The 18,568-nt window shown below is 48.6% G+C and overlaps 2 protein-coding genes across 3 annotated transcripts in view; one reads left to right on the forward strand and one right to left on the reverse strand.

Moving 5' to 3' along the window:
- Nucleotides 1-18,568, forward strand: part of LOC128335966 (cytosolic arginine sensor for mTORC1 subunit 2-like) — a 42,726-nt gene that overhangs the window by 10,198 nt on the left and 13,960 nt on the right. Inside the window, exons 2-5 of one of the 2 annotated variants that reach the window (XM_053274957.1) lie at nt 1,073-1,143; nt 16,354-16,547; nt 17,275-17,407; nt 18,382-18,505. In XM_053274957.1, coding sequence (XP_053130932.1) covers nt 1,073-1,143; nt 16,354-16,547; nt 17,275-17,407; nt 18,382-18,505 — 522 coding nt within the window. Of the gene's footprint in view, nt 1-1,072; nt 1,144-9,241; nt 9,462-16,353; nt 16,548-17,274; nt 17,408-18,381; nt 18,506-18,568 lie in introns of those variants that run through there. The other variant, XM_053274958.1, reaches the window with a different exon arrangement.
- The window catches only part of LOC128335965 (RCC1-like G exchanging factor-like protein), a 77,437-nt gene that overhangs the window by 4,533 nt on the left and 54,336 nt on the right, over nt 1-18,568 (reverse strand). Inside the window, exon 12 of the transcript XR_008311792.1 lies at nt 11,972-12,034. The gene's annotated coding sequence lies outside the window, so the exon portion shown is untranslated. The remainder of the gene's footprint in view (nt 1-11,971; nt 12,035-18,568) is intronic.

Genomic DNA, 18,568 nt, shown 5'->3' on the forward strand with positions numbered 1-18,568 from the left:
GAAGAAACAACTGCTCGGGGACTTGGCAGGCCCTCTGACAGCACTGGGTTGTGGGGGTGACGGACAGCCCAGCTGTTCCAACAGGCGGATCTCTTTCCTCCACCCCGGTATTAATTGCACGGGCACATTCTCGGACGCCTCCTCGAACCATCCTGTGCCTCCAGGAATTTCTAGAATGCTTTGAAATGCAGCCGACGTTACCCGCAGACTAATAGTTGGACCTGTTTTCTGTTTTGGTATTTTGGGTGGTGGTGATATAAGAGAGGTGTGGTTTCAGATATTGGTATACCGCTTTCCTGTTAGAAAGATATAACCACAGGGGTTAGAAAGCTGCCTTCTACCGAGTCAAGACATTGGTCCATCTAGCCTGTTCTGGATGGGGGTGCACTCCCCCCAAAGGGCTAGGTTCGCAGTTTTGGGGGACGCACATCAATCCAGCACTATCGCCAGAGGCTCAAGTGCCCTCTGTGGCTCAGAGAGACTTTTATCAGCTTCGGCTGATACGCCAACGGGGGCCTTACCTGGACAGAGAGAGCTTGGCCACAGGGACTCGCACTCTGGTCTCCTCTCGCTTAGATTACTGCAATGCGTTGTACGTGGGGCTGCCTTTGACAACGGCCTGGAAACTGGAGCTGGTCCAAAATAAGGCTGCAAGATTATTAACTGGGACTGGACCTTTTGATCCTATCACGGCAGTGCTTTGTCAGCTGCGCTGGCTCCCAGTCCGTTTCCGGGCCCAATTCAAAGTGCTGGTTTTAACCCCTAGAGCCCTAAATGGCTTGGGACCGGGTTACCTGAGAGAACACCTTGCCCCATATGTCCCAGCCCCTTAAGATCTTCTTTGGAGGTCTGGATGGGAGAGTGCGAAATGTTTTTTTGGGAAGGGAGTGCCCCCCCTTGAGAGCCCTCTCTGGATCTACACATCAGCCGCCAAGGGAGTAACCCCATTGAACGTGGTGGGTTTTTCCTTCCAAGGAAGCACGCATCAGAGTGCACCCTCAGAAGACCAGCCAGTACAATGGTTCTCTCTGGTTCATCATCTCCCTAAAATGGCTCCTCTCCTCTGTTGCAGGTGCAGGTTCTTCAGCCTGACGGAAACCCCTGAGGACTACACCATCATTGTGGACGAAGAAGGCTTCCTTGGTGAGCATCGCTCTTTTGACTGCCTGCTTCTCCCATCGTTGCTGGTTCAGGCTCTCTTCTGCTTGGGCCTTTTTTAAGGCCCTTTCCTTTCCGTGTTAATTCATGCAGCACCGCCCTATTTCTCCATCAACGCTGGACCGTTTGAGAACAGAGGCCTTGTCAAGTGACTTAAGTGTTCGGGCTGCAGGTTTCCTGGTGGAGTTCTGATCTCTGGCCTGGATTCCCTAGCGGACCTTCGGCAAGCTAGAATTTTAGAGTGGGAAGGGACCTTGGAGATCATCTAGACCAGGGATTCTCAATGTTGGGTCCCCAGATGTTATTGGACTTCAACTCCCATAATCCCTAGCCCTAGTGGCCTTTAGTTGGGGATTATGGGAGTTGAAGTCCAATAACATCTGGAGACCCAACGTTGAGAATCCCTGATCTAGACCAACCCTTGGCTCTGTAAAGCCTCTTCTACAGCAGGGGTTCCCAACTGACGGCACTCCAGATCTTGCTAGACTACAACTCCCATCACCCCCGTGGCAATTTATTGTGGCTAGGGACGATGGGGGTTGGGGTTCAGCAACATCGGGAGTACCACCATTTGGGAATCCCTGTGTGAAAAGCCACTGTCTGAAAGCCTCTGGAGAAGGAGATGTTGGACAGAGAATTGTCCAACAGTTTTGCAGTCAGGCGATTCCTGCTTGTACCAAGCCTAAATTGGCTTTCATTGGTCCAAGCTCAGCCCTGAGCAGCAAAAGGGAACAAGTTCACTTCTTCTGCTGTGTGATAGCCCAGAGTCTTGAAGACGGCCATCCTATCTCCCCTACACCTTCTCTTCTCCAGGTCCTTCAACTGTTCCTAGACCAGCTGCCCCCATCATAAATATATCATATTTGTATTTGTATCATGTAGTTCCAATAAAATAGTATTAGAATAACACGGTTGCGGGGCACAGGAGTTGGATATTCTGCCCCCACATAAGAATCCGGGACAGAACGATGCACTGGGTAGACTGGACAAGAAGTATATGGCTTCACATTAAATCACTGTACTGTCCACACCAGCCCAAAAGATCCCTCTCTTGCATGCTTGTGCCCACAGAACATGATTATTTGCTGCATTGGACTCCAGTCATAGGGCCGTTTCTGGAAAAGTGTGGAACCATGGTTTGTTTTAACCAAGGTTATGCAACAAACCTGGATTAACACCAAAGATGGTCACCAAACCTTAGTTTACTTTGCCATCATCATCATCAACAACAATAATGATATACTGTGTTTCAAAGTAGTTCACCTTTATATATATATATATATATATATATATATATATATATATATATATATATTTAAAGTAAACTGGCAGCGACTTCTCCAAGGTTGCAGGCAGGAGTCGTTCTCTTAGCCCTATCTTGGAGACGCTGCCAGGGAGGGAACTTGGGACCTTCTGCATGCAAGCAGGCAGGTGCTCTTCCCAGAGTGGCCCCATTATCCCCTATGGGGAATCTCTTACAGTACTCGCACATCTGGTGTCCCATTCAAATGCAAGCCAGGGTGGTCCCTGCTTAGCAAAGAGGACAATTTCTGCTTTCTACCACAAGACCAGCTCTCCTCCCCAATTAAACAGCAGCCTGTGACAGCTTGAAAACAGGGAAAGGGGCATGTACAGGAGAACCTCCATGGATGCTGAAACCACGAATACTGGATTACTGGGGCAATGGAATTGCAAGGTTTAGGTTCCTAGAGGCCTGAAGATCGGCAAGAAGGTGCAAAAAAGGGGTTGAGAGGGCAAAATAAAATGCCCTGCTGTGCCCTGCCGACATCCAGTGATCCAGCAGTGCCCCCTGAAGTCTGAAATCACCCGTTTTCGAGCATTTTTTGGCTATTTTCCCCCCAAGTAAACAAGCCACAAAAATGGCCCAGTTTCACAAAATGGAAGCCAAGAAGGACCTCTGTGTTCATTTCCAGCTGCCTCCAACCCACGGGTACATGGAGTTAATCCCCTTTTTTTGCTGGTTTTTAAAATCAGTTATGCCGACGTCGGGTGCCAATCTCCCGACCTTGGATCCATGGAAATGGAGGTTTGTTTGTTTGTTTGTTTGTTTGTTTGTTTGTTGGATTTCTATACCGCCCATCCAAAAATGGCTCAGGGCAGTTTACACAGAGAAATAATCAATAAATAATTTGGATCCCTGTCCCCAAAGGGCTCACAATCTAAAGACAGGTTCTACTGTCTATAACCACAGAAGACAAACTCTTCTTTGAATAGAGCAACTATCTTCTTGGGTGTTCCAAGAAGAGCCCCAAGCTACGGAGCATATTAAGCCGATGTCTACCTTGCCCGTGCTTTAACTGCTAGACACTGCATCCTGCAAAAGGGAGAAGGTGCGTGTGGACTCCCCCCCCCCCCCGCTTTCCCCTCTGAAGTCCTTGTACTTCTAAATGTCTGGGATAAATTGTGTGGAAAATTCTTTGAACTAATGGGCTGCGAAATATTCTTCAAAAGCTATTTTCTGCCCTCGGTTCTAATTGCTTCTTAAACTTTAATGGCCTCGGCGACCGACGAATCGCAGGCAGGCTAATGTCACAGTTCACTTGGAGCAATTTGTTTCATAAGATAATGAGTGGTGTCCACAGAAGTGTGAGGATGAGATAGCGATTATTAACTGGTTGTCTAGGAGGGAAGGAGGGAGACTGAAGGAAGAGAACATAAGAACAGCCCTGCTGGATCAGGCCCAAGAAAGCCCATCTAGTCCAGCAGCCTGATTCAAACAGTGGCCCACCAGTTGCTGCTGGAAGCCACAGGCAGGAGTTGAGGGCATGTCATCCCTCCTGCTGTTACTCCCCTGCAACTGGTACTCAGAGGCATCCTACCTTTGAGGCTGGAGGTGGTCCACAGCCCTCCGTCTAGTAGCCGTCAATAGACCTCTCCTCCATGAAGTTATCCAAACCCTTCTTAAAGCCATCCAGGTTGTTGGCTGTCACCACATCTTGTGGCAGAGAATTCCACAAGTTGATGATGCATTGAGTGAAAAAGTACTTCCGTTTGTTGGTCCTAGATTCCCCAAGAGGTTGGGAATTGGTTTGAAGAATGAACCGAAAGAGGATTCCATTTTGCTTGGGTGGTTGTTCCCTTATGTATTTATCGGTCGGAGATATAGCCCATCGTTGACTGGGAAAAGTCATTTTTGCGTACATAAGAAGAGCCCTGATGGATCTGGCCCAAAGCCCATCCAGCCTACCAGATGCCTCCGAAAAGCCCGTAGGCATGAGTTTGTCCAGGCCCTCCTTAAAGCCATCCACATCCTGCAGCAGGGGATTCTGTAGATTAATTATGCACTGCATGGGGAAAATAATTCCTTTTGTCAGTCTTACATTTCCTGGCAGGCAGTTTCATGGGATGACCCCGGGTTCCTTGGAGGGAGTGGACTGTGCCTGGAACCCATTCCCAACCCTGAACATAAGAAAATCCCCGCTGGGTCAGGCCTAGCTAGTCCAGCATCCTGTTTCCCACGCCCACCAGATGCCTCTGTCAAGGCAGGAAGGCAGTCTAAAAATGTAGTAATTAATTATTGATTGATTGATTGATTGATTAATAAATACATGCCTCTGGGGAGCCCACAAGCAGGAGATGGTCATACCCTCTCTCCTACTGTTGCTCCCCTGCAACTGGTATTGAGATGCATCCTGCCTCTGAGGCTGGAGGTGGCCAATAGCCACCAGACTAGTAGCCATGGATAGACCTGTCCTCCATGAATTAAAGCCATCCAAGCTGGTAGCTGTCGCCACATCCTGTGACAGAGAATTCCATAGGTTAATTGTGTGCTGCGTGGGAAAAGTACTTCCTTTTGTCGGTCCTAAATTCATTTCTTTACATGTATAGGGAAGTTCAAGAAATGAAACCTGTCAGGGGCTTCCCAGTCTGTGGTACTCCTGGAGTATCATCAGGTAGTATCTATTCAGAATCGCTTCCCCCCCAAAAAAATACCCCACCCTACCTTTTTTTTTTTTTTAACCAAAGCAGATGCTCTACCACTAAGCTTAAGTTCTTTCTCTTGGCTGCTTTACATCAAATCGGACATTGATCCATCTTGTTCAGTATTGTCTGCACTGACTGGCAGCAGGTCTCCCAAGTTTCAGGCAGGGGTCTTTCCCAGCCCTCTCTGGAGATGCTGACAAGGAGGGAACCGGGGACCTTCTGTACGCAAGCTTGCAAATGCTCTTCCCTTGAGCTATGGAGTAGGTAGACATGGCTTTCCTGCTGTGGTTGAACTACAGTTGTGGGGTGATGGGAGTTACATAGGAACATAGGAAGCCATATACCGAGTCAGACCATTGGTCCATCTAGCTCAGTATTATCTATACTGGCAGTGGCTTCTCCAAGGTTGCAGGCAGGAGTCTCTCTCAGCCCGATCTTGGAGATGCTGCCAGGGAGGGAACTTGGTGCCTAGATGCTCTTCCCAGAGTGGCTCCATCCCCTAAGAGGGGAATATCTTCCAGTGTTCACACTTTTAGCCTCCCTTTCGTATGCAGTCAGGGTGGATCCTGCTTAGCTTAAGAGGACAAGTCATACTTGCTACCACAAGACCTGCTCTCTGCTCTGAGTTGTAGTTCAGCTATCGCGGGAGTACCAATGTTGCCCATCCCTGCCCTAAGGAGAATCTCTTCCATCCCCCACCAAAGGGCATTGCAGCTGGGGATGATGGGAGCTGTAGTCAGCAGCATCTGGGGGTCTCTGTCATTCATTCATTCATTCATTCATTCATGTTACAGGGGATATGGCTGGATAGCCTTCCCTGGCAGGAGAATTTTGGGGTTTTAGTGTTTGAAAAGTGGCACATGTGACCATTTCAAAGCGGAACACTAATATTTCATCCATGGAATTCATTGGCACAAGGTGTGGGGATAGCCGAGGGGTATCAATCGCTTCAGAAGGGGATTAGACCAATTCGTGGAAGAGGTTAAGACGGTTGCTGGCTACTCTTTTTGAAGGCTGTGTTGAACTTCCATGTTCAGAGGTTTGCATTTGAACGGGATGCCACATGTGTGAGCACTGTAAGATCTTTCCAGGCCTGCTCAACGTAGGCCCCCCAGCTGTTTTTATGGGAGTTGTAGGCCAACGTCTGCAGGAGGGCCGAAGTTGAGCAGCCCTACGGAGGACAGGCAGAGCATGCAGAAGGCTCCAAGCTCCCTCCCTGGCAGCATCTCCAAGACAGGGCTGAGAGAGACGCTTGCCTGCAACCTTGGAGAAGCCGCTGCCAGTCTGTGTAGACAAGACTGAGCTAGATGGACCAATAGTCTGACTTTGGCATATGGCAGCTTCTGATGTTCCTTTAGTGCTCACATGTAGTCACCCATTCCAATGCAAACCAAGGCAGATGCTGCTTAGCAAAGGGGGCAATTCATGCACTCTACCTCAAGACCAGCTCTCCACACATCTGTCCCCCTCACAGGGAGGCTGCTTTGACCCCTGAGAATTTCCGGCTGTGCCCCATCTGTATACTGGAAGCTGGCTGTGGATGACACAGCCTTTAAAAATATAAATTTAAAAATCTCGCTGTTTCTGTGCCACCGATGTCATGCAACACACCACGGTGGCTGTTGATAATTATTTTGTTCCCCACCTTCACTGCCAATTACAGCACCATGACTAAGAGCGCCTTCCATAAATATTTTTTCCTTTGGAGGGTCAGTTCTATTCCTGACAAAAGTGCCAGGTTCCAAGAAAGACTCGGTGGGGAAGAGGGAGGGATAAATGTATGACCAGTGGCAGCTTTCTCACTTGGAAAAAGGACATTGTGAATAAAACTAGGCCTTCTGCTTCCCGTCCTCCGGGTCCGAGATGCTTTGTGTTGTTACTGATTCGTGTCGGCAAAAAGCTGTGTAAGGCTTTGAGTTAGACAGAGTTCTTTGTCAGGGAGGGGTTTTCATTCCATGCACCAGGGAAGCAAAGGGACACACATCAGATGCCCAAACGGCAATGTTCAGAAACCAACAGGAGGGTATTTCAATCTCTGCTGCTTACTGGGAAGTCCCTGCCATCAACCAAAGGATGCCCAAGGGAGATCCTGAGGGGGAAATTGGGTGAACTGGAATTTTCCAGCAAGTCTGAGAATTGAAACCAAGGACTTCCCAGCACAGTTTTGATTTTATTGGTTTAGGTTGCAATGAAGACTAGGATGTCTTTCTAAGGGGTTAAAACGAAAGCTCACTTTCTACAAATTTTTGTTGATTTACAAAAAGACCCAGATCCATGCCTCCAGTTAAAAGGATCAGGTAGCAGCTGATGGGAAAATTCTACTGCTTGACACTTGGAGAGACGCTGCCAGTCTGTGTAGATGGTGCCATTGAGGCCCTGGAGAGCCACTGCCAGTCAGAGCCCTGACTGGAGTGGGCCAAAGGTCTGTTTTTAGGCAGCTGTGGCTGTTTGGAAGGCTCATAGCATGCCTGCATGCAGAAGGCTCCAGGTTCAATTCCTGGCAGCATCCCCAGGGGAGGGCTGGGAAAGACTCCTGCCTGACACCTTGGAGAGACGCTGCCAGTCTGTGTAGACGGTGTTGGCTAGCTAGATAAGACCTGCTCAACTTTGCACCCCCATGGCTGTTTTTGGACTACAACTCCCATAATCCCCAGCCACAGTGGCCAATAGCCAGAAATTATGGGAGTTGTAGGCCAGCATCTGCAAGAGCGCCAAAGCAGAGCATCTCTGAGCTAGATGGACCAAGGGCTTGACTTACATTCATCAGAAGCATCCATAGTTCAAGGGCAGAGAAGATCTCAGGCTGCGTAAATGGGAAAAACCTCTGGAGAGTTGCTGCCAGTCAGAGTAGATAGTCTTGGGCTAGATGAACAGAGGGTCTGACTCAGTATGTAGCAGCTGCATACATTCATATGACAGAGAGCTTTTTTTTTTTTAACAGAAAAAGCAGGGGGAGGGGGGTATCTCAGCCTATCCTTTTAAACAGATTAAGCCTAGCTGGGATTTTTATTTTTGGCTTGGTTGGTTCTTTTTCTGGGCTACGGCAGGGAGGGACAGAGGAACGTAGTGGGTCTGTAGATACGGGAGATATATATGACTCTCTCTAGCACTCACAGACAGTCATCTTGTAAGGATTTGTCCACTTTATTGGGAATGACTTTCTGATCAAATGCTCTGCGAGGAGATAATTAGATTTCTTTTCCCTTTGGTTTTTTAAAGCTGTCCTTAGAGGGATTCTCTTTGGATGTAAAAGGCAGTGCAGCTTTAAGCAAACCAGACAAAATGCCCATAACTCTAGGGTGTGTTATATAATTGGAGTTACATAATCGAGTGGCTACTAAAAATATGCCACCTCTCCAGCCAAGCATGAATTGACAATCCTCCTCCTTCCCGCAAGAAAAGACCTCTCTTTCTCTTCTTTGAGTCACAAAGAATAAAAGCAAGACGTCTTTGCAGAATTATCCAATTTGTACCTATAAAGCTGCTTCAGGTCTTGGCGTCCGACCGGGAGGGTCGGGGTTTTAGCCCAAGGCAGGGGGTCTCAAACTTTGGGTCCCCTGATGTCATTGGAGTACAACTCCCATCGTCCCCTGCCACGGGCATCTCCAGACAGGACTGAGAGAGACTCCTGCCTGCAACCCTGGAGAAGCCGCTGCCAGTCTGTGCAGACAATACAAGAGAGCCTCAATATTCGCGGGGGTTCCATTCTCTGCTACTACCACGGATACGGAAACCACAAATACTGGGTTATTGGTGCAATGCGATTGCGGAGGTTGGGTTCCAGGAGCGGAAAATCGGCTGAAAAGTTGCCATTTCTTGACCTCATCATTTCCAGCCACCCCCGACCCATGGATACGAGACCCCCAAACCGGGATTCAACCCTCTTTTTACTCCCCCTCCCCATGTATACCGAGGTTGGGTGTCTATTACCCGACCATAGATCCGCAAAACTGTGGATCGTGAGTCTGCAATTAACGAGGTTCTCCTGCACTGAGCTAGGTTGACTCAGCAGAAGGCAGCTTCCTGTGTTCTTTGGCAACCAGGTTTCCACGGCCACCCAGGCCGTCTTATCTGCAGAGGTCCGTGGGCCGTTTCCCACATTCGCGGCAGCCGCCGAGAGGGAACAATGGAAGCTGTCATGGCTGCTGCCCAGCCTTGGTGACTCGGTGACCCTTTGTCCATGTCGGTCCTTCGCTACCTAATTCTCTGGGCACCTTATCAGATTAACAAGCTTTCTAAATGCTCGGAGCTTTTGTGTTTGGAAAGAACTTCGGTCTTGGCTGCCGTCCAGCCGACTTCTGTGGGCTTAGATTTTGGTGTAAACACATTCTTGATCGGAGGGATTGTGCGGGCCAAAGGTGAGACATCTGCCATTTCCTAATTTTAGAAGCACGGGCTGGGGGCATGCCTGCTCCATGAATGGGACTATTTTCCACAGTGGCTGTAGTCACAGGAACGTAGGCAGCTGCCATATGCTGAGTCAGACCCTTGGTCCATCTAGCTCAGGATTGTCTACCCAGACTGGCAGCAGCTTCTCCAAGGTTACAGGCCCCATATCTTCCAGTGCTCACCTGTAGTCTTCTATTCAAATGCAAACCAGGATGGACCCTGCTTAGCAAAGGAGACAATTTACGCTGGCTACCATAAGACCAGCTCTCCTCCTTCACACATTCTCTAGCAGTGTTCAGTTAGTCCATGAGGCAGATGAAGTGGTCAGTACCACCTGGAGGAGTGAATTTTGACAAGGTCCACACCCCGAGAGAGGGGAAAGAGGTGGTTGCATTGCAAGATGTTCAGCTTTCTGTGCGTTCTCGTGTTTGATTGTCCTGATCATTGGGCCTGCAAGCAGCCTGATTTGTAGTGGTCTCTTTTAGAGGTTTTGAAAACAGAAAAACGGCCCTAACGTTTTATCAGTGTTGTCAGAGGAATGGGAATGCACACTGGCAGGTGTAAGCTCCCAAGATGACTTCATCCAGAGAGTATGAGAGTCTGTTCATTAGTTCCTTACTCTCTGCAAAAATGACTGCAATTTTCCCCTAATCGTTTGGGGGCAGGGATAAAGGAGGGGTGCGAACACAGAGAAATCTGTACGTGAATGAGACCCTCATTCATTTTCCTGCTTGAAACCTTGGAGAGGCTGCTGCCAGTCAGTGTAGGCAATACTGACCTAGATGGCCCAGTGGTCTGACTCAGTAAGGCAGCTTCCGATGTTCCTAAAAGGGAGGAGAATCCTAAGGCACATTCTCTCTTCCTTTCTTTGGCCTGGAGTGTATGTCTCTCATTTCTTGTTTGCAAATGGGCTTCTCTCCACTTGGTAAAATCCCAGGTTTCCATTAATGGAAGGGAGGAGAACGCTGACAGAGTTTCCACATCTGCTGTTCTTTTTCTCCCCGTAAGGTGAAGGGAAGGGCACCGAGACCCAGAGTTCCCAGTGGAACACAAACCCACATTCCAGTTATAAATCTCGGTGCAAATGGCATTCCAGTGAGAGATCTCAAATCAAATGGATAGGAAATTGGTTGCTTAAAACGTGTGCTGACCAGGACAGCTAATTTGGTGGCCCTTGTTATCTTTGGAGCTTACTGGCTCCATTATTTGGAATATTGATTTTATTTGCATTTAGCCATTAGACCATATCAAAACAAACAGAATAAATCCAAAAAGGTTATTCAAATATACCAATAAATGGCCCACTGGCCCAAACTACCGTATTTACCTGAATGCAATACTAGGTTTTTCCCCTAAGTTCCTTGACGTTAGAAATCAGGGGCTCATCTTAAATTCAGAGTCATCTTCTATTCATCCCCTGTTAACTGAGCAAAGAGACACCTTTTAAAAGTGGCGATTCTCTTTATTGAGCAGGGGGAGAGCAAGTGGCTCTATCCGTCCCCAGCACAGCAGCCCTCCAGTGCCTGTTGCTGGTGTCTGTCTTATGTTTCTTTTTTTAGATCGTGAGCCCTTTCTGGACAGGGAGCCATTTTATTTTATTTTATTTATTTATATCTATGAAAACTGCTTTGGGAGATTTTTGTTGAAAAGCGGTATATAAATATTAGTCGTATTCAGGTAAATAAGGTAGCTCAGTGCTAGGTAGGACTGGGAGAGACTCCTGCCTGAAACCTTAGAGAACTGCTGCCAGTCTGTGCAGACAAAACCAAGCTAGATGGACCAATAGTTTGACTCAACAGACAGCAGCTACCAAGGAGATGGGACCGTAGCTCAGTGGAAGAGCATCTGCTTTGCATGCAGAAGGTTCCAAGTCCCCTCCCTGGCAGCATCTCCAAGATGGGGCTGAGAGAGACTCCTGCCTGCAACCTTTGAAAAGCTGCTGCCAGTCAGTGTAGACAGTATTGAGCTAGATGGACCAAGGGTCTGACTCAGTATAAGGCAGCTTCTTTTGTTCTTAACTAAAAAACTAATAGATTTCAAAGTCCAACAAAACAGATTAAATCTGAAAACCTACCTGTTTAATACCTGCTACTCTTCTGGTGGCTGTAGGCCACATCCAGCTTAAAAGATGCCTCTAAATACCAGTGTCAGGGAAGCAACAGCAGGAGCGAGGGCCAGGATGTGTCCAGCATGCTGGACTAGAGGGGCCTGATCCGACAGGGCTATTTTTACGTGCGTATGTTAATCAGGCTTTTAATTTATAGCTTTTAAATGTTTGTTGATGTTTTAAATTGTTTTAGTTGTGTTAATGTTTTCATTGCTGTGTGTTTTAGATGGTAAACTGCCCAGAGATTTGCATATGGGGCAGTATACAAATGTGCCAAACGAAATAAATAAAAATGATATTAATAAATAATCCAGACTAATCAAATAGAATACAGACCTTCTTAAAACTGCAAATAAAGCATCTGCCACTTACATTCGGAATTCCCCCAAGAAGCCGCAACATTTTCCGCTAGGCACTTCCCTCTGACATTAATCACTGTGGATTAAAAAAAACGGTTGTTATATATTTATCCTAACCACACAAGATAAACACTGGCAGGCATCCTCATAAAGTTCAAGATGTGTTCTAGACGTAATTCCCTTTCAGTCTTATAGACGAGAGACTGCATGGCTAAATCCTTTTGTATTTTCTACCGGTCCAACTCTGCACTCTTTCCCCCAAGACAGGAACATAGGAAGCTGCCATATACTGAGTCAGACCCTTGGATGCATCTAGTTGAAGATTTTCAACCCAGACTGGCAGCAGCTTCTCCAAGGTTTCAGGCTGAGGTCTCTCTCAGCCCTGACTTGGAGATGGCCGGGAGGGAACTTAGGACCTCATATGCTCTTCCCAGAGCGGCTCCATCCCATGGGAGATATCTTAAAGTGCTCACACATCAAGTCTCCCATTGAAATGCATACCAGGGTGGACCCTGCTTAGCAAAGGGGCCAATTCATGCTTGCTACCACAAGACCAGCACTCCTCCCATATTATAGTGATTCTCAAACGTGAGTCCCCAGACGTCGAACTACAACTCCCATAATCCCCAGTCACAATGGGGACAATGAAGGCCACTGTGGCTTGGGGCAACTCCTGAAAAGTAATGCCATGGGATCGTTACACTTGTGTAGAAGAAGAAAGCAGGGAAGAACCTGAACAACCAGGGAGTTGCCTATTTCTCTTGCCTGCCGAGGGAGCCAGCATGGTGTAGCGCAGCCCATAGCTAAAGCGCGCATAATCTCGCCTTGCACCACCCCTTCACCCTGGAGCCAGGGACCCTCACCGAATTCGAATTCTATTCGGATTTGAGCTGAACTGCGATTTTTGGTTCCTGCATACCCCTACCCAGAATCCTCGGGGACAACTGGGAAAGTCCCTGCCTCCGAATCAAAAAGCTTGGGGAGCTGCTGCCAGTCAGTGTAGACAATCCTGAGTTCAGATGGACCAAGGGTCTGACTCAGCAGATGCCAGCTTCTTCAGGAACATCTGTGGCTCAGTGGCAGTGCACCTGCTTTGCATGCAGAAGGTCCCAGGTTTGATCCCTGACACCTCACATCTGGACGGCTTTTACTCCTACCTTGGCAAAAATGCTGGGGGTGGAATTGGGTCACACATCCGAAATCCCCAGCTCCCCCACCCAGGGTGTGCTCTTCTCCTTCCTCGCCACTGGTGGGGTGAACAAGCTTCGTTATTGTCCCCTGCAAGTGTGGAATTCGGTATTGGGTCCAGACCTGAGCCTCTTGAAAACTTGAACCTTTTTGTTTTGAATCAAGTTACTAGCCCTTAGCAGTTCTGATCTGCAGGGAATGTCAAGAGGAAAAAAACAGGGTGAGTGTCATCTGAGCAGGACCTGCTTTCTCTAGCGGGTCAGGATGGGGGTGTAGCTCAGTGGTTGAGCATCTGTTTTGGGGAGGAGAGCTGGTCTTGGGGCAGCAAGCATGACTTGTCCCCTTTGTTAAGCAGAGTCTGCCCTGGTATGCATTTGAATGGGAGACTGCACGTGAGGCACTGTAAGATATTCTCCTTATGGGATGGGGCCGCTCTACATGCTTGCATGCAGAAGGTCCCAAATTCCCTCACTGGCAGCATCTCCAAGATCGGGCTGAGAAAGATTCTAGCCTGCCACCTTGGAGAAGCCACTGCCAATCTGGGTAGACAATACTGAGCTAGATGGACTGAGGGTCTAACTCAGAATATGGCCGCTGCCTATGTTCCCAAGTTTACCTTTTGGCCTTTGCATTAATGTGTCTTTCTTGCTGGAGGAGGAAAATAATGATAATCCCAAGAGCCAAAACAACATAATCTGTAAAAGCTGTAGATTGCAACTTTGGCGGGGGACAAAATTTGGATGTGGCGCATTCGTGTGGCTGTTCTCCAGAGCAAAAGTGGAACAGCCTCATCAGTGCAGAAATATGTTGATTAAAAGTGTTTTGAATGGGGAGGGGGGCCTTGGTGCCAATCTTGGATCCCCCCTGCCCCAAAGAGATGTGTGATCTCAGCCTCCCAGCAGATCATGAACCATGTCGCCTCCCTTCTCGCCTCTTAGTGAGAAGCGAGAACGAAAGCTCGCCAAAGAAGAAGTGGCAGGCTGCTGTTCTGTTGATGACAAGCAAGGTTTGCTGGTCTTGTGGGAGCAAGCATGGATTGTCCCCTTTGCTAAGCAGGGTCTGCCCTCATTTCCATTTGAATGGGAGACTACATGCGTGAGCACTGTAAGATATTCCCCTGAGGGGATGGACTGCTCTGGGAAGAGCCCCTGCTTGCTTGCTTGCATGCAGAAGGTTCCAAGTTCCCTCCCTGGCAGCATCTCCGGGTAGTGGTTGGGAGAGACTTCTGCCTGTAACCTGGGAGAAGTTGCTGCCAGTCTGGGTAGACAATCCTGAGCTACATGGACCAAGGATCTGATTCAGTAGAAGGCAGCTTCTTATGTTCCTCTGAATTGTCCCCTTTGCTAAGCAGAGTCTGCCCTGGTTTGCATTTGAATGGGAGAGTGCATATGTGCACACTGCAAGATATCCCCCTTCAGGGATGGAGCCGCTCTGGGAAGAGCATCTAGGTTCGAAGTTCCCTCCCTGGCAGCCTCTCCAAGACAGGGCTGAGAGAGCGACTCCTGCCTGCAGCCTTGGAGAAACCGCTGCCAGTCTGTGTAGGCAATACTGAACTAAATAGACCAATGGTCTGATTCAGTATATGGCAGCTTCCTATGCTCCTACATGGGAGACTCTTGTGTGGCTGTGCAGGCCCAGTCAGAGTTACCAGCAAATGACACAATTTTGCTTTGGTGATGGCAGGGTTTCTTGGACTTGGGTCTCCAGTTGTTGCCTTCCAGGGCTCCACGGAAGGGAGTTGGCCAGGATCATAGGAACCCAGGCAGCTGCCACATACTGAGTCAGACCCTCGGTCCATTTAGTTCAGTATTGTCTACCCAGACTGGCAGCGGCTTCTCCAAGGTTGCAGGCAGGAATCTCTCAGCCCTGTCTTGGAGATGCTGCCCGGGTGAGAACTTGGAACCTTCTGCATTCAAGCATGCAGATACTCTTAGCTCTTTCCAGAGCGGCCCCGTCCCCAGAGGGGAATATCTGACAGTGCTCACATGTAGTCTCCCATTCAAATGCAAACCAGGGCAGACCCTGCTTAGCAGAGGGGACCATTTATGCTTGCTACCACAAGACCAGCTCTCCTCCCATCGTTTTGTGTGTGATCTGCATGTACTCTCTGGCCAGCTCTTTTCTCTCTCTTTATTTACTGCCTCGTTGAGTCAGCGATAATGTTGTGTTTGGATTTCCTGGGACGCTTTGTACTCTTCCATTTCACAGCTCCCTGGGCAAGGAAACCATCCCATGCAGCTCTTTCAGACGAAACTCTCCGGTCTTCCTGTCCTTCCTGCTCTCCCCAACAAAAGGCGGGGGGCGCCTCTCTCTCCGGTTCCGTGCTTCTTTCATTCCAAAGTGGTACTTTTCATCCACCCGCCTATCAGACTCCGTGTCCACATTAGCCGCTTCCTGAAAGAATCGCCTTCTCTTTGTGGGGGTAACAGTTAATTGGCTTATTTATGAGATGCAAGTTGTGTTGCTAAGCAGGGTCTGCCCTGGTTTGCATTTGGATGGGAGACTACATGTGAGCACTGAAAGATATTCCTCTTCAGGGATGGAGCTGCTCTGGGAAGAGCTTCTGAGGTCCCAAGTTCCCTCCCTGGCAGCATCTCCAAGATCGGGCTAAGAGAGACTCCTGCCTGCAACCTTGGAGAAGCCGCTGCCAGTCAGGGTAGACAATCCTGCGCTAGATGGACCAAAGATCTTACTCAGTATATGGCAGCTTCCTATTTTTCTGTGAGCTCACCGTGTTCACAGTCCCATTCAAATGTAAACCAAGTTGGACCCTGCTTAGCAAAGGGGATTGTTCACACTTGCTACCACAAGACCAACTTGCTATCATTTTTGCTCGCTCAAACTTGAATTTTCTGCCAAAGGTTCTCCCAGGGAGGACATTCATATTATTATTATTATTGTTATTGTCATTATTATTGATAATTATTATTTATTAATTTATGTTGTTTACACACAGTCTACCAAATGTTATTGATTGGATTTGGTACTTTAATTATCGGGCCCTTTCCCCTGAGTCATGGTTATTAGTTGTTGTTGTCGTCGTCACGGTTCTGCTGTGCTGTTCCAGAACGCGATTATCCTTCTGCATGGTAGTTCCCGGCGGGTCCATGCCTTCTGATTCTGAGCGTTCTTCACGGGTCTCTGCTGGCTTCACCCTCACCAGCAAACTAATCCAGCTAACCTTTGTGATTTCCCCCCACCCTGCAGAGCTCCCTTCGTCGGAACACCTGAGCGTGGCGAACGCAACGTGGCTGGCCCTCAACGTGGTGTCGGGCGGAGGCAGCTTTTTCAGCTCCCAGCCCATCGGTGTGACGAAGATTGCCAAGTCAGTGATCGCTCCGCTGGCTGATCAAAACATCTCCGTATTCATGCTCTCCACCTACCAGACGGACTTCATCCTGGTAAGCAAAGGCCTCCTCCGGGGCCAACGCTGTGGGGAACTTCGTGTCCCACTGCAGAGGACCTGATCAAAGCCGGGAAAGTACCCTTTCTTGAAACCGTTAATTTTGGGTGGTGAACCTTCCAAGTGCCTTCCTCACCCTCCATGGGACTTGTGGTTTGCAATTGGAACGTAGGAAGCTGCCTTCTACTGAGTCAGACCCTTGGTCCATCTAGCTCAGTATTGCCTACCCAGACTGGCAGTGGCTTCTCCGAGGCTGCAGGCAGGAATCTCTCTCTTAGCCCTTTCTTGCAGATGCTGCCAGGGAGGGAACTTGGAACCTTCTGTATGCAAGCTTGAAGATACTCTTCCCAGAGCAGCTCCATCCCCTAAGAGGAATATCTTACAGTGCTGACATCCAAATGCATACCAGAGTGGACCCTGCTCAGCAAAGGGGGCCATCCATGCTTGCCACCACAAGACCAGTTCTCCTCCTCTTGGGGGTTTTGTACTTCTTAGCGTGGGACGGGGGCAAAGTCTAACTTGGCCCAGGGCACCAAAAAACCACAGGGCAAATTCAACACGGCTGCCATGGCCCTGGCTAGTTTCACCCTCCAACTTAACGCACACTGTGCAGAATTTTGCAATCCGGAACTCTCGTCAGCTGCTGTACCGGACCATCGGGTCCCACCAAGGAGCGGCTGGACCACTGTAAGCTAAAAGGGTGTGTGTTTCCTCCCCACACTCAGGTACGTGAGCGGGACCTGCCTTTCGTGACGCATGCGCTCGCAGCGGAGTTCACCATCCTCAGGGTTGTGAATGGGGAGACGGTAGCTGCAGACAGTCTTGGGATCACAAACGGGTTTATGAAGCCGAAACTGGGTATGAGCCCCTCATGTGCTTTGACTCCCCCTATGTAAGAACTTAGGAAGCTCCCTTCTACCGAGTCTGACCTTTAGTTCATCTAGCTTAGGGTTGTCGACCCAGACTGGCAGCGGCGTCTCCAAGTTGGCAGGCAGGAGTCTCTCTTAGCCCAATTTTGGCCATGCTGCCAGGGAAGGAACTTGGATCCTTCCGCAGCAAGCATGCAGATGCTCTTCCCAGAGCCGCCCCGTCCCCTGAGGGGAATATCCTACACTGCTCGTGTGTGTAGTCTCTCATGCAAATGCAAACCGGGGCAGACCCTGCTTCACAAAGGGGACAATTCATGCCTGCTGCCACAAGACCAGCTCTCCTCCCCAATTAAACCACAACCTCTGCTGCTTTTAAAAGAGACCTCTATGCTCAGTTAGCACTTTACACGTGATTCATTTCATTGAATAATACCATATGTGGGTAAATTTGAATCACTGTAAAATAGAATCTGAGAATGACCGCCTCCTTCACCTGGGCATGATGTTTTTGAATTATTGGTCTGGTTATTGCCGTTTTTATTTATTTGATCTGCTGTGGACAGTAACAGATAAGATCTGATGGTTATATTCAGAACGCCTTCTAAAGAACACACCCCACCCTCCCCCAAAAATACTATTTACAACTTTCCCCCCAACATATTCCAGTGTGAAAAATATGGCATTCTGTGAATTTCGGGATATGCAAAATATGCAATTGTATATGCAAAATGTTGTCTTTGCACTGGTATATGCAAAAGTTAAGATCTGTAGGCACTTGGGAAGTATGACCTTATTTCGCACCAACAACCTCTTCCTAGAGAGAGATATTAGATTTTTATTTGTATGGAGACGTATTCAGTCCTATGACGCTCCATTTGCAGTCTCAAGTGGTGCAGTGCAGACACGTTTGCTGCAGCTAGGAATGAGGCGTTCAGTCTTTCTTTCTCTTTCCTTTCCTTCTAGTTCCGAGACCCGTGATCCACCCCCTTTCCAGTCCAAGTAACATGTTCTGCGTCACCAGCCTCGATCCAGACACCCTTCCCTCTGTGACTACAGTCCTTATGGATGTCATGTTTTACTCCAATGGGTATGTTCTGACTGGAGGGGGAGAAAAGAACCGTTGCTTAAAGCTTCATGTCAAGGTTTCTGC

This window comes from Hemicordylus capensis, chromosome 12 (assembly GCF_027244095.1).
Source record: "Hemicordylus capensis ecotype Gifberg chromosome 12, rHemCap1.1.pri, whole genome shotgun sequence".
Taxonomy (NCBI): domain Eukaryota; kingdom Metazoa; phylum Chordata; class Lepidosauria; order Squamata; family Cordylidae; genus Hemicordylus; species Hemicordylus capensis.